The sequence below is a fragment of the Arachis hypogaea genome, chromosome 1 (genome assembly GCF_003086295.3).
Source record: "Arachis hypogaea cultivar Tifrunner chromosome 1, arahy.Tifrunner.gnm2.J5K5, whole genome shotgun sequence".
Lineage (NCBI taxonomy): Eukaryota > Viridiplantae > Streptophyta > Magnoliopsida > Fabales > Fabaceae > Arachis > Arachis hypogaea.
This window is the reverse complement of record NC_092036.1, coordinates 25262549-25289330: the sequence shown is the minus strand read 5'-3', so window position 1 is coordinate 25289330 and position 26782 is coordinate 25262549. Positions and strand designations below refer to the sequence as shown.

General features: G+C 37.1%; 2 protein-coding genes and 1 long non-coding RNA gene across 3 annotated transcripts; 2 read left to right on the top strand and 1 right to left on the bottom strand.

The window, feature by feature from the left end:
* The first annotated feature begins 1768 nt into the window (after positions 1 to 1768).
* Positions 1769 to 6608, top strand: LOC112757127 (probable hexokinase-like 2 protein). The gene is made up of 9 exons (XM_025805975.3): positions 1769 to 2094; positions 2170 to 2320; positions 3329 to 3505; positions 4215 to 4289; positions 4639 to 4770; positions 5095 to 5193; positions 5309 to 5439; positions 6100 to 6181; positions 6261 to 6608. Exons 1-9 carry the CDS (start codon positions 1802 to 1804, stop codon positions 6591 to 6593), a joined length of 1473 nt encoding a protein of 490 aa, XP_025661760.1. The 5' UTR covers positions 1769 to 1801; the 3' UTR covers positions 6594 to 6608.
* A 16831-nt stretch (positions 6609 to 23439) lies between these two features.
* Positions 23440 to 23829, top strand: LOC140181134 (polygalacturonase inhibitor 1-like). The gene has a single exon (XM_072223845.1). The coding sequence runs from the start codon at positions 23440 to 23442 to the stop codon at positions 23827 to 23829; it is 390 nt and encodes a 129-aa protein (XP_072079946.1).
* Positions 23830 to 24468: 639 nt separating this feature from the next.
* LOC112756136 (uncharacterized) lies at positions 24469 to 25974 on the bottom strand. The gene is made up of 3 exons (XR_003179311.3): positions 25850 to 25974; positions 25001 to 25105; positions 24469 to 24800 (listed from the first exon to the last, which is right to left on the bottom strand). It is a non-coding gene; the product is annotated as an uncharacterized lncRNA (long non-coding RNA).
* Positions 25975 to 26782: the final 808 nt, after the last annotated feature.

Here is a 26782-nt window from a genome sequence, read left to right as displayed (position 1 = left end):
CAAGACCAAAAAAAACTCGACACTGCTATCCGACCACTCGGGGGTGTTCTCTACGATAAGGAAGCAAAGGATGAGGCTAAACCCCTCAAAATGCACCTTTGTAGTAGAAGGGGGGAAATTTTTGTACTTCATGCTAACTCAAAGAGGCATAGAAGCGAACCCGGATAATTTTCAAGCCATACTCAACATGAAGGGTCCTACCTGTGTCAAGGAGGTCCAACAATTAAATGGAAGGCTGAGGGCTTTATCCAGGTTCTTGACAGGATCTGCCTTAAAATCACTACCCTTATATGCCATCCTCAGAAAAGGGAAGCATTTCGAGTGGACTCCAGAATTCGAGCAGGCCTTTCAAGACTTCAAAGCCTTCCTGAGCCAGCCCCCGGTACTTACCCGACCTATTAAAGGGGAAGAACTCGTACTGAACCTAGCCGTAGCAAGTGGAGCAATAGCTTCAGCACTAATTCGAAAGGATGCAAAAGGGCAACAACCTATCTACTTTATTAGCAAAGCTTTATAGGGGGCAGAGCTGAACGATCAAAAGATAGAAAAGTTTGTTTATTCCCTTATCCTCACATTTCGAAAGCTCCGATCTTATTTCCAAGCTGATACAATAAAGGTATGTACTAATCAACCAATGAAACACATTCCACAAAAGACGGACCTTGTAGGACGGATGCTACAATGGGTTGTGAAAATGTTCGAGTTCGACTTGAAGTATGAAGTTCGGATAACAATCAAATCCCAGTGTTATCCAACAAAACCGACAACGGAACAGGTGCATCCTGAAAAATGACCGAACTCGGATAGAACTCTCACTAAGATTCGACTTCCCTGCTTCTAATAACTCTAAGGTGGAAACTTTTGTTAGAAGAGTGGCACTAATCATTATATGGATAACCTATTACGATTAGTCCTTTTGGGTTGACTATACTAATCCTCAATGAGACCATGAAAATTGTGAGTTAAGTAGTTTGTTAAGAAAACAAAAAACTCGATGTGAGACTTATAACAATAAGGGAACGCTTAGTACAAGAACGAGAAAACAAAAAATTTGGCTGTCCTCGGTTCACCATCTTTTTTTGGCTGTGAACAAAATCAGAGGGTATGGGCTCATGTCTTACAAAGTTGAATGGTGATGTGGGGGTGGCCGATTCTCTTTCGTGCTTTGAAACTTAGTGTGGTAGGAGTGTGACAACTCGCAAGGAACAATAGAAAGTGTTGGTCTTGGTGTATACCGAAGGCAAGAAATAATAACATCTTCAATAGGGAGGTGTTTAGAGTGGAGTAAGTGATAAATGATATACATTGAGGTGTGGGTTAAATTGTGAAAGGTATCTAATTGTATCTAATGATGAGCAATGGTCTAGTTTGTTTGATGTCTCTTGGCGAGAAACATTCCTACTATTATAAAAAATAAAAGAAAAAAACAAACAATATTTGTGAATGCGAAAAATATATGAATGTACAAGCTGAATTATTGTTAGAGCTTGATAGACATTTTGAGTGCGCAAGTTAACTGGAATTTGACACGTATTCAAGAGTACAAAACCCAATATTTAGGAATGTGTTTTAGAAGGACATGACGAAAGAAAATATAATTATTTCTCAAAATATAAAAATGTAATTCATAATGAAAGAAATTATACATAACAAATATGCTCGTAAACCCATTCAACTACCCCACTATACCCGTTCCTGTGTACAAGATTAACGGATTTCAGTTATTTTGATTGTTTCACAATAACACAAGATCGAGATTGATCCCGCATCCATTTCCTCTAACCTTTGTGATCGGAACAGGATGAGGAATGCGGTGGTGGTAGCGGCAGCCGTGGGGACCGCGGTGGCAGTGGTGGCGGCAGGGGCATTAATTAAAAGATGGAAGCTTATGAAAGAGCAAAGATTGAAGCATGCAAGGAACATAATTCGGAGGTTCGCAAGGGAATGTGGCACCCCAGTGTCAAAGCTATGGCAAGTTGCTGATGATTTGGTCTCTCACATGAAAGCTTCTCTTGCTTCTCCTTCTTCAGATGAATCCTCATCATTGTCCACACTTAATATGATCATTTCTAATGTTACGTCCCTTCCTAATGGGTAATATTCATCAACTCATACATCTTACTTTATCCAAATTAAGAATATAATGAATGCTTTGGAAGCTGTTGGCAGAGATGAAGAAGGATTCTTTTATGGGGTGAATTTGCATGGGACAAACTTGTTGTTCTTGTGTGCGCGCCTTGGTGGAAAGAACAAACCTATATCTGATCTTCAAAGGGAAGAGGTTTCCATCCCTCCACATGTCTTGGCTGGTTCTTCCATGGTACTTTTACTATCAACTAATTATTATGACTTGAATCTTACAACTATTCTAACCTTAATATCAATACACTTATAACGAAAAGGAAAGCTTAATCAAGTGGTGCGCTTCGATTTCTTATTCCTATGAATTGAATAAATAGCATTATCTAATCAACCATGTAAAATTACTTGGGGTTTCGTACGACAAAGAGAATAATTACTACTGCTAGAGGTGGATATTATTCCGAAAACTCAAAATTACAAAAATGGTGGATATCATTCTTTCTTCTTTATGTTTTTACTCATATTACAACTCACCCACCTTATACACTCCGACACAACACTAGAAAGGGGTTTACATCCACAACTGGACTAAGCCAATCTTCAGATCTGGGTGAACTAGAAGATATGTCTTTGATACAGGTTTCATTTCCAATTGTTAGTTGTTAAGCTAGTTTTAGTTGTTAAAATAATATTTTTAAAATGAAAATTAAAAAAATAACACTCTGCTCACCCCTTTAATAAGGAATTGCAATGACTCTTCCAGCCCCATCATATTGGCTCACATTTCATGACCCTGCAAATATGAAATCAACTACCTAGCAAAATAAAATATGTGAAAATTCACTTACAATTGTACTATATGATAATTTAGTCAACATGTTAAATTAAATTATTTAACCATTTTTAACTATCAATTTCACATGAAAACAACTGCATATAACTTTCTACCAATAAAATATTACTATCACCATATAAATATCCCCCAACTGCAAATTTTAGCATATCATCACCTCTAAACAAAGTTCCTTGGCAACATTCCATTTTTTTTTTACAGCTACATCATTTCCATGCATTTTTCTCGAATATTTCCATAGTTTCCATTCATTATCATTGATAAGCATCCGTCTTTCTTTGTTGCTCTTTCCTTTTCATTTTTTAGTTTCTTAATTTGATGGATATGATTTGAGCGTACACATGATTATTATACTTTAATTACTATAATGTGGAAGTTGGTTGTTTGTGATAGGAAATAACTGACTTTGTGGTTACGGAGATAGCAAACTTTGTGTCATCTCACCCTGTGATTGATGAGGATGATAACTCAAAAAGGAAAATGAATTTGGGCTTCACTTTATCTTTTCCAGTTGATGATGCTCTTCCTTTCACCGGTACTACATTTCAAAGAAAAAACTCCAATGACCCGGTTCAGTTTCTTCACCCATCTCTCTTCTCTTTTCTTTTCTAATGCATACATATATATTTAAGGTTTAAATATAATGTGATGGGTAAAAAAATTATAATGTGATGCATTAATAATAAAACTTACTTTTAGTGTAATGATAATTATTTAAAGGATGATACTCTTATAAAGACGCGTAAAATGTCTTTGTAAAGACATTTATATGTCGCATTATTATTGTATGTACTTTATGAACCGGTTATTTTTGAATTTCTTAACAAATTATAATAAAACCGATTTTTCTTAATAATAATAAACCCAATTGTTATCTGGTAAACTGACCAATTTACATAACTCACTGGATCATGGTTTTTTTTTTGTTTTTTTTAAATAAAAATCAGGGATATATTTATCTTTTTATCAAAAAATTTAAACATAATTCGGTTTAGATTATGTAAATCAGTCGGACCAAATCGGGTCTAATAATTAGAGTGCAGACAATTAGATTTATTATTGTTGCTATAATAAATCGATTTTATTCTAATTTATTAAAAAATAAATTATTAACCAGTTTAATAAAAATGTCCAATAATATTATGACACATGTAAACGTATTTAAAAAAATGACAATTTTAGTGTATTTATCAAAGTGATCATAAAAGTTAGTTAATATTTCTTAAGAGAATCCATGCTAATTACCAACACTTGAGCATTATTCAAATTGTAAAACCAGGTTCGCAAAGGATTGATGAAAGATCTTAATAAAGCGCTAAAGAATCTTGGGACCAAAATGCATGTTTTTGCACTGGTTAGTGGCTTTGCTCTCTCTCTCTCTCAGTCAATTTTGTTTGTAAATGTACATTCTCTGTTCATCTATACACGTATATAAACAGAGAATTGGGTTACTTTATTTTTTTATTTTTGGTTTCTTCTTATATTTTAGTCTTTTTTTTAAGAAAAATCCTAAAATTTTAACCCAAAATCATTAATTATAATATTTAAAAAAATTTGTATTCACTAATATCAATGACTATTTCACAAACTAATTAAAAATGACAAAGAAACGAAGTTAGTTTGTATTAACTAATATTAACTTGTATATATATTTTATGTCCAAAAAAATTATTGGATTAAAGAAATTAATTAGCAGTGAATAGGTTGATGAAACAATTGGAGGTTTGGCCGGAGGTCGATATTACAACAGGGACAGCGTGGCTGCAATTACTCTAGCTATGAGAACCAATGCTGCTTATACAGAACCATCTGAGGATCCTAATTCTCCTGAGCTGGTTAGTCACACTATATCATAATTTATTCATAAGCTATATATATAACATCATATGTATTATTCTTACTCTCGTATAGAATAAAATTGTACAGAAATACAAAAAGAGGAATAAAGTGAAAGAAGCACTAATTTATATTATGAGAGCCTGTATCTCTGTATATCTGAATTTTCACCTATTAGTGATTCACTTATTCACTACACATATTATTGCCTGCTTTTTTTGCCGGTTGTTATTAAAAAATTGTCACACACATACACGTGCATTATACATCAATTATGAATAATTAAGCAATTTAATTAATAAAATTGGACTGTAGTATTGCAGGTAATTAGCATGGAGTGGGGAAACTTCAGATCCCCTCATCTTCCATTGACATCATTCGACACTAGATTAGATTCAGAAAGCTCAAATCCTGGTAGCGGGGTATAGTAATTAGTAGAGCTACTGAAATTTCATTTAATTAATTACTTTTTGTAATATATTTTATATGACGACCGACTCATTAATCTCTGTTTATTTTTTTTGGGACCATATATAGGTCTTTGAGAAGCTGATTTCAGGAATGTATCTGGGAGAAATTGTGAGACTGGTCTTGTTGAAGCTGGCTCACGAAACAGCTCTATTCGGTAGTAAGGTGCCTCCAAAATTGATGATTCCCTATGGACTAAGGTATACTAAAATAATAATACAGTATGTGATCCAACCAAGCTAAGTTTGGATTAATTGATTGTACTTACACCAAGTCCCCTGTGCATGTAAAAAAATTGACTGTGTTATGTTTACACCATAATTAACTACTAAAATCAGCTACTATTTGTATAAAATATATGTCGTAATATAAATATACATTAAAAATAAATTAAACTACATATGTATTTATACACACATACATTGGTGACCGATTTGATAAAAAATATATATTTAAGAGACAATAAAAAATTAATTTAAATAAATTTAAAATTATTTTATTTTCTTTATTTTTTATATTTTCAATGACCATTAAAATAACTGAATAATATTAAATATGATAAATATATAATTTTAAAAATTATATATAAAAAATTATGGATATTAAAGTAAATAATAATTTTAGGTTGATGTTTTCCTAATAACATTATTGAAGAGTGAAAATATTACTTCTTTTTCACGTTATTATTCACGTATAAATATTCATGCACATTAATGAGTTTTGGCAACCTAAAATATCTACATAACAGAGTATAAAATTAAACTAATTCTATTAATTTGGTTAAAAATGAATTAGTTTAATTATTATCATAAAAATCTATCACAAATAATTGTCTCATCTATCACAATTGATTCATGCAGTTCTCCTGATATGGCTGCTATGCATCAAGACACATCAGAAGATCGTGAAGTAGTGGGTGAGAAGCTCAATGAAATTTTTGGGGTAAGAACCTTTATCATCTAGCATTGAAATTTTATATTTAGAAGTTTAACTTTTACGCATTTGATTGCGGAATTTGCAGATAAATAACAGCAGCCTTGTAGCACGTGAACTGGTTGCTGAGGTATGTGATATAGTGACAGAACGAGGTGCCCGCCTAGCCGGAGCAGGAATCGTTGGAATAATCAAGAAGCTTGACAGGATAGAGAAACGAAAGAGTGTTGTGACTGTGGAAGGAGGTCTTTATGAACACTACCGAATCTTCAGGAACTACCTTCATAGCAGTGTGTGGCAAATGTTGGGCAAGGATTTCTCAGATAATGTAATTGTGGAACACTCACATGGCGGCACTGGAACTGGAGCTTTATTTCTTGCTGCAGCTCAAACTCATAAACCTCCTTCGTCAGATTCTTGATGAGTCTGCTATATATGTTAGTTACAAGTCCAAAAGAATATTCTTTTTAAATTCAGTTATTTTTATTTATTTATGCTAGTGAATGCTAAATTATTTCGTTGCTTAGTCTATATCATTTCCTTTTTCATTGATCAATATAAATTATGCTTAGTATGTTATACTTAGAAAAAGGTTTAGAAAGATCTGACATAAAATTAACATTTCCATTGACTTGCCGCTAACAAAGTTAGTATAGAATTTAAAGAGAGGTTAACATGATAACATCTCTTCACAAGACTAAGTACCAGAGTCAACTATAATTTTACGTTGAGTATGTTTTTTCAATATATGAAGCTATTAAAATAATATTGGAAAGTTGACATTATTAACAAAAATAATTTCACATGATATTAATAACAAATAAATCTTTAAAAAAATAAAAAATAAAACAAAAAAATAAATATTAAATATATATTCTAAAAATAATTTTAGATATTAGATTTTGATATAAATTTTGTAAGAATAAGATCTTCTCATCTTTAAATTTTGGTAATTTTATATCAAGTAAATTTTTTCAAAAAAAAATTATTGTAAATGATTACATTGTTCTGAAAAATAAAAAATTTAGAGATTAAATTTTGTTCCAAATTTTTTTGTGCATTTTTTAAATATTTATTCAAATATTGCTATAATTTATATCAAATAGATAAGTAGTTTGCTAAATATAAAAGTTTTTTTATCAATTATAAAAATATAATATTTATTAATTATTTTTATCGCATTTTCAAATCATTCAAAAGTTGTTTTGTCAATAATATCTGTAAGGTCCCACATCGGTTGGGGAGGCCGGGAACGAAGCATGCCTTATAAGGGTGTGGATACCTCTCCCTAGCATGACTCATTTTGACGAGTGAGTGTGGGGGCTTTGGCCATCATCCTTATCGTCAAAAGCAAAACCGTGAGGCCTTGTCTGCCAAAGCGGACAATATCGTGCTAGCGGGTAGTCTGGGCTGTTACATATAGTATCAGAGGCAGAACCCGGATCGATGTGCCAGCGAGGGCGCTGGGCTCCCTTATGGGGTGGATTGTAAGGTCCCAACCTCGGTTGGAGAGGGGAACGAAGCATGCCTTTATAAGGGTGTGGATACCTCTCTCTAGCATGACGCGTTTTGACGAGTGAGCGTGGGGAGTTTTGGCCATCATCCCTATCGTCAAAGACAAAACTGTGAGGCCTTGTGTGCCAAAACGGATAATATCGTGCTAGCGAGTGGTCTGGGCTGTTACAATATCGGTCAAAGATGTAACATCCTACCACATAGAACCTTATGCTTAGGTTGTAAATCAAAGGTGGTGAGGTGTCACGACCACTGAAAACAAAACTATGTACGAAAGAAGAATAGAAAAATAGTTTAACTAAGACTTTTGAAAGAAAGATGAACAAAGTAAGAAGAATAGAAAAATAGTTTAACTAAGACTTTTGAAAGAAAGATGAACAAAGTAAGACTGAAAACGCATCACACTCGAAAAGCGTTTAGATAAAAGGCTTATACACGAACCGAAAATGACATATATATAAATAGAGTTCCAAAAGATAGTTAATTACATAATCAACCTCTAAACTCCACCTGCAAAGTAAAGGCCAGCTAGAATATATATATACACACACAATCCAAAATAAACCAACAAACAAAATATGAATCCTAGTTTTCCAAAGTTAACCTCTAAGAGAGACAAAATATGTTTTTATACAAAATCGGAGAAAGTAAACACATATATATAACACTAAATACATAATATAAAAAATACCCATAATGTAACACCCTAATATTCAAATTCTTATGCTCGAGTCATAAGTCAATGATATTACGGTGGTACGACTCTCAGGTGGATTTTTAATATATGAATATAGGTAATTTTTGAAAGGAGTATTAATCGAGAAGCCTGAAAAGAGTAGAAATAAAATTGCGAAGACGTATCACTCACGTTTCGACAACGAAAAGATAAAACGTGAAGCCGAAAACGATATACGGACAAGGCATAAAGGAGATTAAGAGATAGATAACGGATAGATATATATAACATAAGTAATAGCCACTAGTCGCGACCCGCGAAGTTTAGGCCGGCTAGGGTACAGTATGAAAGTAGTTGACAACAGTATATCCTAATCTCTCTCGAAGGAAACATAAGAGCCTCTATAGGCAAGTTCCAAAAGAGTTCAATACATAATATAATCTTTTCAAAACAAAGGTGGAGAGATTCTAAGCAAAACACAAGGTAGAGAAAATAAATATCTTCGCCATCTCTCAGACAAACCGCAGCTCACTTCTGAGCACCTGAACCTGTATCTGAAAAATAAGAGATATATACGGAATGAGAACCCCGGGCCCATGGGTTCCCAGTACGGTAAAAGTGCCAAATAAATACAATGCACTGCAATAAAAACTCACTAAGCATCCTAAACTTCTTCACCAAATATCCAGCCTAGATTTTCACTAATCCATGAATAGGCAACTGTTGTAAGGGAATACTAAATCTAGTTCATGTTACACATGTTTCCCAACTCACTGACTCTTCCACGAATCAGACTCAGAATCATAAGCAAACCATCACCAGTTGTTCTGCCTCAGCAACTCTATATCAATACATCATACCCTCGCCTGGAGCTAGTGAAATCACATCACTGCGTCTACCCAGGGGGGCTCAAATTATCTCATTCAAAAATCATCATCATCATGCAATCGCATCACCAATTCATCTCATCAAGAACAGCCCCCAACATCCACCGACACCAGCATAAGGGGCCTCTCAGTTGTACAAACACAAGCAATACAAGCAAGTAATACACAAATAAGGTACAAGTAGAACAAGTAGCACATAATCAGGTAACATAGCATATATGATGTAGAAATCCAAAACAAATAGGCAAACCCAAACAATTCAAACATATGCAAATGATGTATGCCTGCCCTATGGCTGATGATATCATCTGTCGGTTATATAGCCAACCCGACATGTCCTGGTAGCTAACCATTGGACAGAAACACCCCTTGCGGAGCAAGTATGTTTGAGCTACAACCCCCTTGCTACAACCCGCTCAGCCCAGAGCCAGTGGAACAACCACTACTGCGGCTACTACCCAGGCAGGTGTTTAACAGCTCAACCTGGAGCGAGTGGATTCACCACTACTGCCGCTACTACCCAGGCGTCACAATCTCTGACCTGGAGCAAGTGGGATGAACCACAACCCTTGCTACTGCCCAGGTATCTTAAGCATTAACCCGGAGCAAGCGGGACGAACCACAACCCTTGCTACTGCCCAGGTATCTTAAGCATTAACCCGGAGCAAGCGGGACGAACCACAACCCTTGCTACTGCCCAGGTATCTTAAACATATATTCATTCAATCTCAATTCATATTATCAATCCTCATAGTTATCAAATCTCAAACATTAACCTGGAGCAAGTGGGTCGAACCCCAACCCTTACTACTGCCCAGGTATCAGAGTTACATTCATTCAAAACTCCATAATTAACTCATTTATCATAAACATCCTTTTCCGTCTCATACCCGGAGCAAGTGGACAACGCCACTGCCTACTACCCGGGGTTACACATCACATTTCAACATTTTCCATTATTATCCATTCAACACATTCATTCATTAATCATATACGCATTTATACTCAGCCATAATCAATAATGGCTTTGCCGTGACCCGGCAATAACTCAGCCATCCGGCTCATGGTTCAATCAAGAACCAGCCATTTATCAATAGATATAGCCCTTCGGCTCATGGCATACATGGTACTCCTACCGTCATCCTCCATATCTCATATAATCATCGTTGATCACCATTGATCATAACTCTTCCCCTTGCTTCACTCGCAAGTTACCACATCCCCTAGTTCCTTTCTCATTACTAAGCATATCATAATGATTTAATACATAAGGGGTGAGATCCGAGGCTTAGAAGTATGAGATTTGGCTTTTAGAACTCAAAAATCAACTTTGGGATGAAAACAGGGCCACGCGTACGCGTACTCCACGCGCACGCGTGGATGCCCACAAAGCTCATCGACGCGTATGTGTCATACAAGCGGACGCGCGGATTGAAACACAGCCAGACGACGCGTAAGCGTCAGCCACGCATACGCGTGGGTGCATTTGCGCCCCAGGCACAAAACTGGCACAACTCTGGCACAACTCTCGGGAAAAGGCTGGGCATTGGGTGCAGCGCATCGATGCGCACGCGCACACCACGCGCACGTGTGGATGGTGCCTTTTTGAAGAACGACGCGTACGCGCCAAGTGCGCCTACGCGTGGAGGGTCATTCTGCTAAAAATTTTCTAAGTTAAAAGCTACAGAATTCACAGATTCAACCCCCAATCTTCCGACGGACATAACTTCCTCATTTTAAATCGTTTTTCACCCGTTCTTCGAATGGTAGGGACATCCCGGATCCAATTTCATTTCTAAACAGATTTAGTACAAAACAGAGATCCGTAGTCCAAGTTATGTCCCGTCAAAGTATGCCCAAAAACCATATTTTTCATACAAAACCACAAGGTGCCCTTTTCAAAACAAGCCATTTTCAACCCTTTTTAAAATCAACCAAAACATGCTAGTTTCAACCCTTTTTAAAATCAATCAAAATATACCAAAATCAACATCAAGCCTCATCAACTCATACATTAACACTTTACCACGATGCACAAAACCGCCATATAACCATTTTTACCCATTTCAAACAAATGGCTAAATTACAAACACATTAACATGTCATACATCTTTCCTCATCCCAATTTCCAACAATACTATTTCCAATCAATCATCATTACACATAATCAATATTATACTCACTGTCACATGGTTTCACCCACAAATCAACCTTAATCATTTCTCAAGTATATACCACAACATGCATATCTCTTATGCATCATCATACCATCAAGGCATCAATAATCATGATCACATATATGACCACATAACATACCTCAACCAAAACCAAACATACCTCATCTATACAATTTCACCCAAAATTACCAATTTCCACACTTCAACTCCTTAAACCTCATTATTCAATAACCAACCCAATCATTCATATATTCATTATCTAAAATCCATCCAATCACTTGTGTCATCATACAATGCACACATCAACTTACCTTCCTTACCTCTTACTGGCCTCCGGCCCAAAATTTACGGCCTCTGGCCCAATTTCACAATTTAAATGCATAAACCACAAATCAATACTCATTACCCAATACATCAAATTTTCAATACACCAAACATACAAGGCCACACAATTCTCAATCCAATCATTAATTTCACATTACATACCAACTATGCATATTAGCACCAACCATTTACACAATCCAAACTTAATCCTAGGGGCATCTAGCCTAGGAATTCTCATCACACCACACGGTACTTAAATGAAACTTAAACCGTACCTCTTGTAGCCAAACCAATTGAGCCTCTTCTTTAGAAGTCTCCACCAACCTTAGTCCCAAGCCTTACTAAAGTTCCTCAAGCAACACCAATCTCCCAATTGTGCACCAAGATCATCAAATGCACTAACATAACCAATATCACATACATACATCAACCTAGGGCTCATAAAAATGACAAATTACAAGGGTTTGAGCACTTCTTACCTCAGCCCATATGAAGTAGGGATAGAATCCACTTGGAATCCATGTTGGAGTATCCCTAAACACCCAAAATCACAAGATTTCAACAATAACTACCCAAAAACGTATAACAGTGGGGAATTTCGAAAACTGGGCAGAGATGAATTGAATACTCACCACAAAACTTAGATAGAATTGTAGAGGATGAAAAGAGCGACGTGTGGCTGTAAACGGCTTGTCAATCGGAGCTCCGTAGCTCAAGTTATGGTGATTTGAAGATCAAAGAGAGTTAGGTTTTCTCTCTTCTCTTCTCTCTTCTCTATTTCAGTGCCCCAACCTCTCTTTTAGGATAAAATGAGCTGAAATGCTCATAACTAATGTTTATATATGTTGGGTCTTGGGCCCACTAAGGCCCAGTTCACTTATTTTTGTCCGTTGGCCCAATTTTGGACCAAAACCTTTAAGATTAGCGCTCTAAATCGCACTTCAAATATTTCTACCTCCCCTAATCATAATTCCTCATTTCTTAATCCTATTTACTCATAGTCAATTTTTTCAGCTGCAGTACCAGACAGGTCTCAGCCGGTACTACCGGTCAAAATTTCACTGCGCGCTTTTACGCAGAAAACTATGTCTTCTGACTCGGAAAAATTCACTGAATCCAAATATCATATTTAAATCATCAAATTCCAATTGCCAAATCTTTCAACCATATTCGCTCCTACTTAACTCATTATTTAATTAATTTCGGTTAGACCGGGTATTACATTCTACCCCCCTAACAGAAATTTTCGCCCTCGAAAATTCCATCCATCACTACGAGTACGCGCACGTAGTGTGCCTTTATGTCCAACGCATAATAGTTCCAAGGTCTTTTTACTCTGCACGTTTCCGTTGCCGCGCTCTGATTTCTCCATTCCTGAGGGTCTCGGTCATTCGTTCAACGCTGACCAACAGCCTCGTTCCTTACTTTTATCGTCTCATCAACTCACACCCTATTAAATCTCAAATCATGTCATCAATAATGTTGCCATCATCGTTAATCATAGCCATCATTCCATATTACTATAATCAATCAAAGATCATTCTCGAAACTATAACCAACACTCTCTCAAATTATTGGAAAATCTTGACAGTACCTCTTCTAAAAACTGGAGTCTAACACCCGTCACGGGTTTCCTCAAACCAATCTAAGTACCACATCAGCACTTCAATTTAATGGTTTTCACATTCGTCTTTCAAAACCGATCATTATAAACCTCAATCTAAATCCAAGGTCACCATGACCAGACATCATAGCACTCATCTCTCGAACACGACAACTTGCACTCAATCATCATCTAAATCCGATTACGCATCAATGATAATTTTCTCATCCGTTTCAGAACCATCAAGGCTCACAGCCACAATTTAACTTGACCGACATTTCAAATCAATGTTTCCAAATCCATTATTTAGGACCATCCCCTATCTATTTAGATCAAAGGAACTACAGTCACGGGTTCAATCCATTTCACCAAAAATCCAAAAGTCAACCAACTACATAACAAACGCAACGCATCATTCTCAACAGAAAATCGTTTACATCACAAGCATTTATCTATTTATATTAAGGCAAATCCTTACTCGGACCATCCGGTTTGCTTCTCAGTCTAATATTAAGCTCGACAGTCCCAGTTTTACTGTACATGCGGTATTATAAAATCACACACTGCCATTTAGGCCTGATTATTGCAATTACCTCAATCTTACTGCCGCAATCGGCCCGCATCCTGACTCTCTCCTTGTTGGCAATTTCTTGATACATGTCCTGGTAACTCGCACTTGTAACATACGCCTGACCCCAATCGGCACGGCCTATTTGGGTGATGACTTCCACACCTCTGACAGCTCGAAACATCAGAAGCAGCCGCTGCCCGTTTTCCCTTACCGTTTCTTTGGGACTCCTCACTCGTTGCAAGGTCATTTCGCCTTTGAGGAAAACGTTGTGGGTATCCTCTTCTCTTAAACTCTTGACCCCTTGTTGGGTATTCTTGATTGTGCTCCCTGCGGTGGGACTCCCGACGGTCATTCTTTGCCTCAACAGCCTTCCTCACACATTCTTTAGCAATACGGCTCTTGTTCACAAGTTCAGAGAAGACCCTAATCTCCATCGGTCCAACGGAGCTCAGGATTTCACTTCGAAGTCCTCCCTCATACTTAATACACTTCCATTCCTCAAAGTCTCCTGGAGCTCCCTGACACATGCGGGAAAACCTGAATAGCTCCTCAAATTTGTCTGTATACTCAGATACGGACATAGCGCCTTGCTTCAGCTGCAGTAACTCCAATTCCTTGGCTGTTCTGGCGGAATTCGGAAAGTACTTCTTGTAGAATTCCACCTGGAAGGCATCCCAAGTGATAGGATCATTCCCCTGTTGCAGAAGACGTCGAGCCCCTTGCCACCAATGTGATGCTTCCCCCGTGAGCAGATAGGTAGCAAATTCAACACGCTGCTCTTCAGGCACCAACTGCGCTTGCAGTGCTCACTCCATGGCCTGAAACCAAGTATCAGCTTCAGTCGGATTGGTGGTTCCCTTGAACTTAGGTGGATTAACCTTTAAGAAAGTTGCTAGTGTCATCGGGCCCTGAGCTTCCCTTCCGCCATTGCCATTATTGTTTATCTGTTGCCCAAGAGCCTCCGCAGTGGCTTGTATAGCAGCAGCCATATTCTCCAATGCTGCCATAAGGTTTACCGGGTTATTCGGGTTGACTTCCGGTTCCTGCGTGCTAGTACGATCTCTCTCACGTCCCCGACCGGGTCCACGAGGCGCCATCTGGTTCCTATACACACCAAACAATCGATATCAAGTTGATCAGTCTCAATATCGGAAGTATAGTGCTTCAAAGTACCAAAGGTACACTCATGGACTTCATGCTAGATCTATCGGTTAGATACCCTAACTAGCACAGGCACAGACTCAGAGTATGCATTGAAGCATAAGCAGTTCCATCCCTCAGGCTCACAAGGACGAACTGCTCTGATACCATAATGTAACACCCTAATATTCAAATCCTTATGCTCGAGTCATAAGTCAATGATATTACGGTGGTATGACTCTCAGGTGGATTTTTAATATATGAATATAGGTAATTTTTGAAAGGAGTATTAATCGAGAAGCCTGAAAAGAGTAGAAATAAAATTGCGAAGACGTATCACTCACGTTTCGACAACGAAAAGATAAAACGTGAAGCCAAAAACGATATACGGACAAGGCATAAAGGAGATTAAGAGATAGATAACGGATAGATATATATAACATAAGTAATAGCCACTAGTTGCGACCCGCGAGGTTTAGGCCGGCTAGGGTACAGTATGAAAGTAGTTGACAACAGTATATCCTAATCTCTCTCGAAGGAAACATAAGAGCCTCTATAGGCAAGTTCCAAAAGAGTTCAATACATAATATAATCTTTTCAAAACAAAGGTGGAGAGATTCTAAGCAAAACGCAAGGTAGAGAAAATAAATATCTTCGCCATCTCTCAGACAAACCGTAGCTCACTTCTGAGCACCTAAACCTGTATCTGAAGAACAAGAGATATATACGGAATGAGAACCCCGGGCCCATGGGTTCCCAGTATGGTAAAAGTGCCAAATAAATACAATGCACTGCAATAAAAACTCACTAAGCATCCTAAACTTCTTCACCAAATATCCAGCCTAGATTTTCACTAATCCATGAATAGGCAACTGTTGTAAGGGAATACTAAATCTAGTTCATGTTACACATGTTTCCCAACTCGCTGACTCTTCCACAAATCAGACTCAGAATCATAAGCAAACCATCACCAGTTGTTCTGCCTCAGCAACTCTATATCAATACATCATACCCTCGCCTGGAGCTAGTGAAATCACATCACTGCGTCTACCCAGGGGGGCTCAAATTATCTCATTCAAAAATCATCATCATTATGCAATCGCATCACCAATTCATCTCATCAAGAATAGCCCCCCAACATCCACCGACACCAGCATGAGGGGCCTCTCAGTTGTACAAACACAAGCAATACAGGCAAGTAATACACAAATAAGGTACAAGTAGAACAAGTACCACATAATCAGGTAACATAGCATATATGATGTAGAAATCCAAAATAAATAGGCAAACCCAAACAATTCAAACATATGCAAATGATGTATGCCTGCCCTATGGCTGATGATATCATCTGTCGGTTATATAGCCAACCCGACATGTCCTGGTAGCTAACCATTGGACAGAAACACCCCTTGCGGAGCAAGTAGGTTTGAGCTACAACCCCCTTGCTACTACCCGCTCAGTCCAGAGCCAGTGGAACAACCACTACTACGGCTACTACCCAGGCAGGTGTTTAACAGCTCAACCTGGAGCGAATGGATTCACCACTACTGCCGCTACTACCCAGGCGTCACAATCTCTGACCTGGAGCAAGTGGGATGAACCACAACCCTTGCTACTGCCCAGGTATCTTAATCATTAACCCGGAGCAAGCGGGACGAACCACAACCCTTGCTACTGCCCAGGTATCTTAAACATATATTCATTCAATCTCAATTCATATTATCAATCCTTATTGTTATCAAATCTCAAACATTAACCTGGAGCAAGTGGGACGAACCCCAACCCTTACTACTGCCCAGGTATCAGAGTTACATTCATTCAAAACTCCATAATTAACTCATTTATCATAAACATCCTTTTCCGTCTCATACCCGGAGCAAGTGGACAACGCCACTGCCTACTACCCGGGGTTACACATCACATTTCAACATTTTCCATTATTATCCATTCAACACATTCATTCATTAATCATATATGCATTTATACTCAGCCATAATCAATAATGGCTTTGCCGTGACCCGGCAATAACTCAGCCATCCGGCTCATGGTTCAATCAAGAACCAGCCATTTATCAATAGATATAGCCCTTCGGCTCATGGCATACACGGTACTCCTACCGTCATCCTCCATATCTCATATAATCATCGTTGATCACCATTGATCATAACTCTTCCCCTTGCTTCACTCGCAAGTTACCACATCCCCTAGTTCCTTTCTCATTACTAAGCATATCATAATGATTTAATACATAAGGGGTGAGATCGGAGGCTTAGAAGTATGAGATTTTGCTTTTAGAACTCAAAAATCAACTTTGGGATGAAAACAGGGCCACGCGTACGCGTACTCCACACGCACGCGTGGATGCCCACAAAGCTCATCGACGCGTATGCGTCATACACGCGGACGCACGAATTGAAACACAGCCAGACGACGCGTAAGCGTCAGCCACGCGTACGCGTGGGTGCATTTGCGCCCCAGGCACAAAACTGGCACAACTCTGGCACAACTCTCGGGAAAATGGCTGGGCATTGGGTGCAGCGCATCAACGCGCACGCGCACACCACGCGCACGCGTGGATGGTGCCTTTTTGAAGAACGACGCGTACGCGCCAAGTGCGCCTACGCGTGGAGGGACATTCTGCTAAAAATTTTCTAAGTTAAAAGCTGCAGAATTCACAGATTCAACCCCCAATCTTCTGACGGACATAACTTCCTCATTTTAAATCGTTTTTCACCCGTTCTTCAAACGGCAGGGACATCCCGGATCCAATTTCATTTCTAAACAGATTTGGTACAAAACAGAGATTCGTAGTCCAAGTTATGTCCCGTCAAAGTATGCCCAAAAACCATGTTTTTCATACAAAACCACAAGGTGCCCTTTTCAAAACAAGCCATTTTCAACCCTTTTTAAAATCAACCAAAACATGCTAGTTTCAACCCTTTTTGAAATCAATCAAAATATACCAAAATCAACATCAAGCCTTCTCAACTCATACATTAACACTTTACCACGATGCACAAAACCGCCATATAACCATTTTTACCCATTTCAAACAAATGGCTAAATTACAAACACATTAACATGTCATACATCTTTCCTCATCCCAATTTCCAACAATACTATTTCCAATCAATCATCATTACACATAATCAATATTATACTCACTGTCACATGGTTTCACCCACAAATCAACCTTAATAATTTCTCAAGTATATACCACAACATGCATATCTCTTATGCATCATCATACCATCAAGGCATCAATAATCATGATCACATATATGACCACATAACATACCTCAACCAAAACCAAACATACCTCATCTATACAATTTCACCCAAAATTACCAATTTCCACACTTCAACTCCTCAAACCTCATTATTCAATAACCAACCCAATCATTCATATATTCATTATCTAAAATCCATCCAATCACTTGTGTCATCATACAATGCACACATCAACTTACCTTCCTTACCTCTTACCGGCCTCTGGCCCAAAATTTACGGCCTCTGGCCCAATTTCACAATTTAAATGCATAAACCACAAATCAATACTCATTACCCAATACATCAAATTTTCAATACACCAAACATACAAGGCCACACAATTCTCAATCCAATCATTAATTTCACATTACATACCAACTATGCATATTAGCACCAACCATTTACACAATCCAAACTTAATCCTAGGGGCATCTAGCCTAGGAATTCTCATCACACCACACGGTACTTAAATGAAACTTAAACCGTACCTCTTGTAGCCAAACCAATTGAGCCTCTTCTTTAGAAGTCTCTACCAACCTTAGTCCCAAGCCTCACTAAAGTTCCTCAAGCAACACCAATCTCCCAATTGTGCACCAAGATCATCAAATGCACTAACATAACCAATATCACATACATACATCAACCTAGGGCTCATAAAAATGACAAATTACAAGGGTTTGAGCACTTCTTACCTCAGCCCATATGAAGTAGGGATAGAACCCACTTGGAATCCATGTTGGAGTATCCCTAAACACCCAAAATCACAAGATTTCAACACTAACTACCCAAAAACGTATAACAGTGGGGAATTTCGAAAACTGGGCAGAGATGAATTGAATACTCACCACAAAACTTAGATAGAATTGTAGAGGATGAAAAGAGCGATGCGTGGCCGCAAACGGCTCGTCAATCGGAGCTTCGTAGCTCAAGTTATCGTGATTTGAAGATCAAAGAGAGTTAGGTTTTCTCTCTTCTCTTCTCTCTTCTCTATTTCAGCGCCCCAACCTCTCTTTTAGGGTAAAATGAGCTGAAATGCTCATAACTAATGTTTATATATGTTGGGTCTTGGGCCCACTTAGGCCCAGTTCACTTATTTTTGTCCGTTGGCCCAATTTTGGACCAAAACCTTTAAGATTGGCGCTCTAAATCGCACTTCAAATATTTCTACCTCCCCTAATCATAATTACTCATTTCTTAATCCTATTTACTCATAGTCAATTTTTTCAGCTGCAATACCAGACAGGTCTCAGCCGGTACTACCGGTCAAGGTTCCACTGCGCGCTTTTACGCAGAAAACTATGTCTTCTGACTCGGAAAAATTCACTGAATCCAGATATTATATTTAAATCATCAAATTCCAATTGCCAAATCTTTCAACCATATTCGCTCCTACTTAACTTATTATTTAATTAATTTCGGTTAAACCGGGTATTACACAAAATGTATATCTTCACTCCTAAAGAGTCTTCAGCATGCTGAGTAGGGTATCTCACGTCCTGCATCTGAAAAACAACAAATACGTATGGAATGAGAATCTGGGTTTCTCAGCATGGTAAAAGTGCCCACGTAGATAATATATAAAGTCCTGAAAAAGCCAAAAATATTCTTAGAACTCTGACACTCAGATTCAAGGTTAAAATTAATTCTGAACCAGAAATCTTGGTAATCTAACTAAGAGATTCTAGCTCTAATCTAACTTTTCACCTTCTATCTTCTTCAAATCTCTAAATCACTAGGTAGAACAACCCTCATCACACCTCCCCAATATAAGAGGTCTCTCAAGGTCAAACACATACAAAGCATATATAAGTAATACACAATTAAAGAAATAGAAACAACATTTAACTCTTGTAGCATATAGACATATATAAACAATTAGGCAAACCAAAGTATGCATACTCAAACAAATCATACAAATGCACATGATGCATGTCTGTCCTATGGCCGATGATGTAGCACCCTATTATCCTAAGACTTATCCCTAACCATAAAGTGAAGGATAATAAAATGTCACGACAGTTCTAAAACTCATATAATAATATATATGGAAGGAAATAATAATACTAGGAGCCCGATGAATGAATAAAAGTTCAAAGTTGCATAAAGCAAAAATTACAAAGCGCGAAACGTTCACGCAAGATAACTAAACGCGTAGGCAAGATAAGAACATAACATATAAATATACAACCTTGCATTAAAGCCTCACGATACAAGGGAGTAGCTAATAAATAAACAAAATAAAATATATACAATATACAAAAGAAACTAGTCACAGCCTGCAGAATTTAGGCTGATTAGTCAAGAAATACATCAAAGTTTTATAGAAGGCTTACTCCTATCTCTCAAAATTTAAAACAAAAGCCTCTAAAACAACAAAGTTATATATATACAAAAGATGAGAGAACAACTATAATAAAAATAAAGAAGAATAAAACAGAAGAGAAGTCATCTTCCACTCTATCATTATGTCCGCAAATTCACTAAGGTGGATTGTAACTTACTTCTAAAAAATAACAAAATATAGTATGAAAATCGAAAATTCTCAATATGGTAATAGTACCTAATAAATAAGATATAAGATTACGAAACGACAAAAGATAATTCTAAAATTTCACACCATATAATTATTCAAGTTTAATGAAAAATATAAATTAAACTATAAATAAAGTAATCTAACTTAAAAAAAATTTTAACTAATACTACTGTCCTACCGTAAATCTGTCCTCCATGCAATCATATCACTACCGTTTATCAAATCTGTTCAATCCTAACAAAAAGCACAATTAATACAAGGGGAATGCTCCCACAAAGTTAGAAAAAACGTCTTTTTATAAAGACGCCTACGTGTTGTCATATAATTGGATGTTTTTAGTGAACCGATTTTTTATAAATTTTTTAATTAACCAAAATAAAACTAATTTCAATATATTAAAATTCGGTCAGACCGACCGGTCTAACCGGTTCAATCAAAAACCGACTTAAAAAATGGTCAGATTCACTTTCCAAACCCACCCCTTCCCCCTTACACCCACCCATTTCCCCTAGCACCCACCCCACCCCCCAAGACGTGAATCATATATCACTATCACCTGAAGTCTGAACCCATAGCACCTTCCAAACTCACCCTACCAAAACCCTAAGTTCTCCCTGCAACGGGTCTGCCGCGGTGCCGCCGCCGTCCGTACTGTCGGCGCCTCTACTTCCTCTATCGTAGTTCGGCGTCCTCCTTCCCCCTGTCGCCGTCCTCTCTGGATTCTCTCGAACTTGGAGCAGCTCGCCGCTGTGTCACCACTCGCTGTCGTCTCGCCGGGCGCCGTCCATGTCGCCGTCGAAGGTTAGCGGCACTGCCTTCACTTCTTCGGTTCTTCTCTTCCTTTTATGTCCTGTTGTTGATTTTTGAATGTGACCTTGTTGATTTTTGAATGTGAAACTGTGACTGGGTTAATGTGAAACTGTGACTGTGACTGGGTTAATGTGGCCTTGTTGATTTTCGCCCAGCTCCTCCTCTTTGGCGTTATTGTCACCGCACCTCCAGCGGTGGCAATAACATAGTACCACTGCTTTCTTTTCCCGTTTCTCTGCTTCAGGAACCCTAGTCATCACCTCAGGTTCTCTCTTTACTCTGCTTTCTAGTCTATTTTCTTTAATTAGTTAGTTACTTAGAATTTGCATGTTGTTAGTGGATTTAAGCGGTTAAGATAGGTTAGGATTAGTTTAGTAGATCTTTGTTAAGTTGCAAGTGTTGGATTATGGCCATTATGGATTGAATTCCGCTGAAATCTGCTTGATTATGCTGAATTTATGCATTGCACACCACATGCTTGGTTGAATGCCTATGTAATGTTTTGCATTTTATTTATGTGTTGTATCTACTATAAAGATTAAATTGCGAAAATGTTAGGCACACTGTTCTTGGATGAGGCACTTTTGGCTATATTTTGATGCTTGTTCAACTTACAATTCATTAGCACATTGATTTTGTTTTGTTTTGTCAACACCTATAGGATTTCTATGTTCATGATTCTTGAATTTTGGGTGAATCCTCAATTTGTGTGCATTTAATTTGTTGTTTTCTGCAAGTAAAGAATCTTCACCGAGAGAATGTTATCTACTAAAAAAATGAAAATATATTACAACTTTGAGTATGTTTTATATTTTGTTCTGGAAAAGAAGGATGGTATTTCAAAATTTATATAGGTTCCAATGAATAACATGTTCTAATAGATAAAGTATATAATTAAATAAGTTCTTAATAAATTTGGTTTAGAATGATTTTGTTTCAAAAATATTTAATTACATCAAAATTATTGAATTTTATAAAAGTAAGAGATAGATTTATTTAACCTTTTTTGTTTTGTTAAACTATGTTGTTTATTTCATTCATATGTTTATTTTTTACTTGGTGAGTTGAATCATTAGGAATTACTCATGTATTGGTCTTATTTTACTAATGAGACCATAATTATATCCCTTTTTTATTTATCGCGTATAAAATTGTCCACTATATATTGCTAGTAACACTTGATAAAATTTTGTTTTATTAATGAAGCTCGACTAAGCTTGGAAGATCTACAGACGGCTATAACTTTTGGAAAAAGAGGAAGGTAACTCTTGAGTCAAATCCTCTGTTTAATTAAATTGTATAAATAACATTTGTGTGTTGATGATGCATATAGGATCGGTTTAGGTGCAAATGTGCAATATGGAAATTTGCGATTGGGTAAAAAATAAAGTGTTGAAGTACAAAAATGGAAGAAACAGTATTACCCAACTAAGTTTCGATGTTAGTGATGTGTCTATTATTCCTATTGTATGTGTCTATTATACCAAATTGTTTGAACCATTTGAGTGCCATGATAGATAAAACTAGTGCAAGTTCATCCATCCAAAAAGACATGATGTATGGAAGTGATATTATAAGCATGACCCTATGGGTGAAAGGAAAAGATGCTGAGTACAACAACATTCTCGGCTTAGTAAAAAACATTGATCTTTCATCTAATAAATTGTTGGGGGAAATACTAATGGAAATCACAAACCTATCTGCTCTGATTTATTTGAACTTGTCCAAGAATGAGTTAAGTGGTCACAAAGTATTGGCAATATGGAGTCATTGGAATCCATTGATTTCTCTGGCAACCAACTCACAGGGGAGATCCCTCAAAGCATCACAAACTTGAACTTCCTGAACAAGCTAGACTTGTCCTACAATCACTTGGAGGGCAAAATCCCAACGGGCACTCAGTTGCAAAGCTTTGAAGCATCCGATTTCGTCGGCAACAAGCTATGTGGTCCACCATTGCTGCTCAACTGTACCATGGATGGGGAAGTTCCTGATGATGATGCTAATGACAATGAAAAAGAGAGAAAGAATCATGGAGTGAAGTGGCTGTTTGTGAGTGTGGCTTTTCGATTTATAGTAGGATTTTGGGGATTTGTGGGTCCACTATTCATATTCAAATCATGGATGTATGCCTTATTACCATTTCCTTGACGATGTGTGGTACAAACTTCAATCATGTATGTGACTTTATGATGTTTTTCTGGTGCTTGGTTTTTCCTTTGTGTGCATGGAGTTTGTAATGTTTTCTTTTCATTCCTTTTTTTGTAATAGTGGAAATAAAAATAATATGCACTTGTCCTGCTTAGCTTGTTTAAATGTAATCCAGTTAGTATTGTTGTCCCTATAATAATAACACTTAATGCGAGTCAGATTTGGAAAAATCCAAGTACCATCTGGAAAGATGCACTTACGATCAAGGCACTTTGAATCCCTCTTTGTCTGAGTGAATATCTGAGTTATAGAAAATATTTTAGTTTTTTTTTAAGAGAAAAAAAGAGAACTCAACCATTTAAGCCAAAATCAGCACAATGGGTAGCATCTAAAGAAAGAAAAATGACATTAACCTCATAAGGATCTGTATATAAATCATATCTTTTAGCTTGAACTATTGAAATGATTGGTATTATGTAACTGTATGAACCAGCAATAACTGTTGGCAATCTAGTGGCTAAGACTTCAAGTGAATACAAGTCATAAAACTTTGGGCAGAAATATAATTCCATATGATCCTATGCAACACTGTATATCAGAGAGTAAAATCACAGTGAATACCGCTTGAATGAACAGAGATTACCCAAAGAAAACAAGTTGTCGATTAACAAGAGTAATTGGAATTAATAAGATACATTCAATACTCAGCAATATATTCCAGATTTCCAATGTTACTTTTCTCCCAAACTTGACTACAATTAAATCCGAGCGTAACCAACCACAGTAACACAACCATCCAGGTTTCTGCACTCAATCAAAGTAAGACAACTTTATTTGTATATCTGACATGTAAAACTGTCCCATGGTTGCCACTTACCCAGCTTGAGTGAAAGTGGAGATTCAGCATTTGAACTCACATAACTTGCCATATTAACAGTGACCTCTCCAAGGATACTAGACCTTCATGGTCCCTGTTAAGCCACATCATAATTCAAACAAACTTCTAACTAATAAAGAAACATCTTAACTACAAAGTAGAGTATACACAATAGGAACAGCAAACAGCAATAGTATCAGCACCATGGCAACAATAAGCTTGAGGAGACATTCATCAATCTCCTTGGAAGAATTATCTCCTGGAAACAATACAAATTTTGAAAAAGAATCTGACCACTGACAACTCCCATTTTGCACCAGCACCTTGCTTGACTTTGCAATAGCTTTACCACTTTCTACCGAAACAACAGAAACAAGCAGCTTCCCATCCCTTGGGTACCTACAAACAAGAGAATCAGTATTTGTTATTATTAACAGAACCATCTATTTCCTTTATTTCCCTGCACACTGAATTACTATTGAAAACAATTCTAAAATCAACATACAACTTTTTCAGCATTAAAATTTGGATAAAAAGAGTATAATTTTGGTGATTTAAACATTTCCCCCCTTGATTACAACTACTTTAGAACTTAAAGATAAGTCATCTTTGCTTACTTTTAACATGTCACTCCAGTCATTCAATATTATGATTTGTCCCACTGCTTAGTATTAAGTTATTAATAATGTGAACAAAAATATGTATGAACACTTGTTATTCATATCAAACCAACAACCCGATCTGCTACTTGCATTTGATAAAACATTCAAGTCTCAAGGATTCTATATTATACCTCAACAGAACAACTTCACTTTAGTTCACCTTAATTAATTATCATCCATTTCCAAAATACTAAACTTCTTCACATAATAAATTTCATCTTCTTTGATAAAATTCAACAAATAAAGCACTAGTTTTCGCTGTTTCTAAATTAGAAATAGGATCTAAGATTCTGAGGCTTGCATTGTAAATTCCGCACCAAACGCATAATCAGTTCATCACCGCGGATCAACAATTGCGAACATACGAAGCGTATTAAGATAACGTGAAAAAAAAACACAACAAATTTTCACAAACTATTGCATTAGCATTTATCAACGTAAATGGAAGAATAAGGGAAAAATAAAAATTAAATTAAATTACCTGAAGAGCCTTAAAATGAGAGAATCAGAACTCAAATCTTGTATCAGCTGCAGATTTCGAAGAAGCCTTGTTCTTACTCAACCGAAACATCCTCTCGTCTCTCTTCTGAATCACACTCGCGTTCATAATTGATAACTGGTAAGGTTTCATGTGATTAATCGTAATGAATGGAATACAATACTTACCATTCCACGTTTCTTGCTGACTGCTTGTGCTTCGGTTCAAGGGTGTCGGAAGAGTATATGATCATTTATGTTCAACAACTACATGGATACGCAATATCATCAATTCACTTGCTAACTCTGTATGCACTTAACATATAACACCAAACAAGGAATGAATTCTAAAATTTCAGTTCAATTTGGTGTTAAGCAAGAACATTCACCAAGTGCATAACCAAAATTCAATCTCAATCATCATAAAAACTTATAGAAAACTGCACAATATGAGTTACAATGCCTAATGAAAACAAAATTTGAAGCCTATGATGATCAGACATAAGATTTAACTTTCAGGCAATTTATCGAACAGGTTGTATGCCAGATTCATAAACAGCAATTTCAGTTTAATGTAAGCATCAATCAACCCAAAAATTTCAACCAGCCAATACACATTCAGTCCAGAAACACAAATAATCAACTATCCTAAGTCTAACAAGATCAGTAAAAGCAGAATCAAAAGGCACTGAAATAAAAAAAATAATTAGAAAAAAAAGAAACAGACACAGAGGATAGAATGGAACCTGCGTTGAGGAGTGAAAAAAGAAGATAGCGTAAGGAGCGGAGGTAGTGTCGTAGCGGCACAGAGTTTCGCCGCCGCTGGTGGTTTTCACCGGAACTGGAAGGTGCAGACAGAGGTGGCGCCACGAACAGGGGTGTTGCGTACAGGAGGAAAGAAATGGAGAAATAGGGAAGAAAGAAAAGAAAGAAGGGA

Excerpts from the sequence above, each read along its gene's own strand:
- LOC140181134 (XM_072223845.1), top strand. The coding sequence starts at position 23,440 with ATGGAGTCATTGGAATCCATTGATTTCTCTGGCAACCAACTCACAGGG.
- LOC112757127 (XM_025805975.3), top strand. The coding sequence starts at position 1,802 with ATGAGGAATGCGGTGGTGGTAGCGGCAGCCGTGGGGACCGCGGTGGCA. Across the intron at positions 5,440-6,099 it reads ATGATTCCCTATGGACTAAG|TTCTCCTGATATGGCTGCTA; the intron begins GTATACTAAAAT and ends TGATTCATGCAG. Across the intron at positions 6,182-6,260 it reads AGCTCAATGAAATTTTTGGG|ATAAATAACAGCAGCCTTGT; the intron begins GTAAGAACCTTT and ends CGGAATTTGCAG.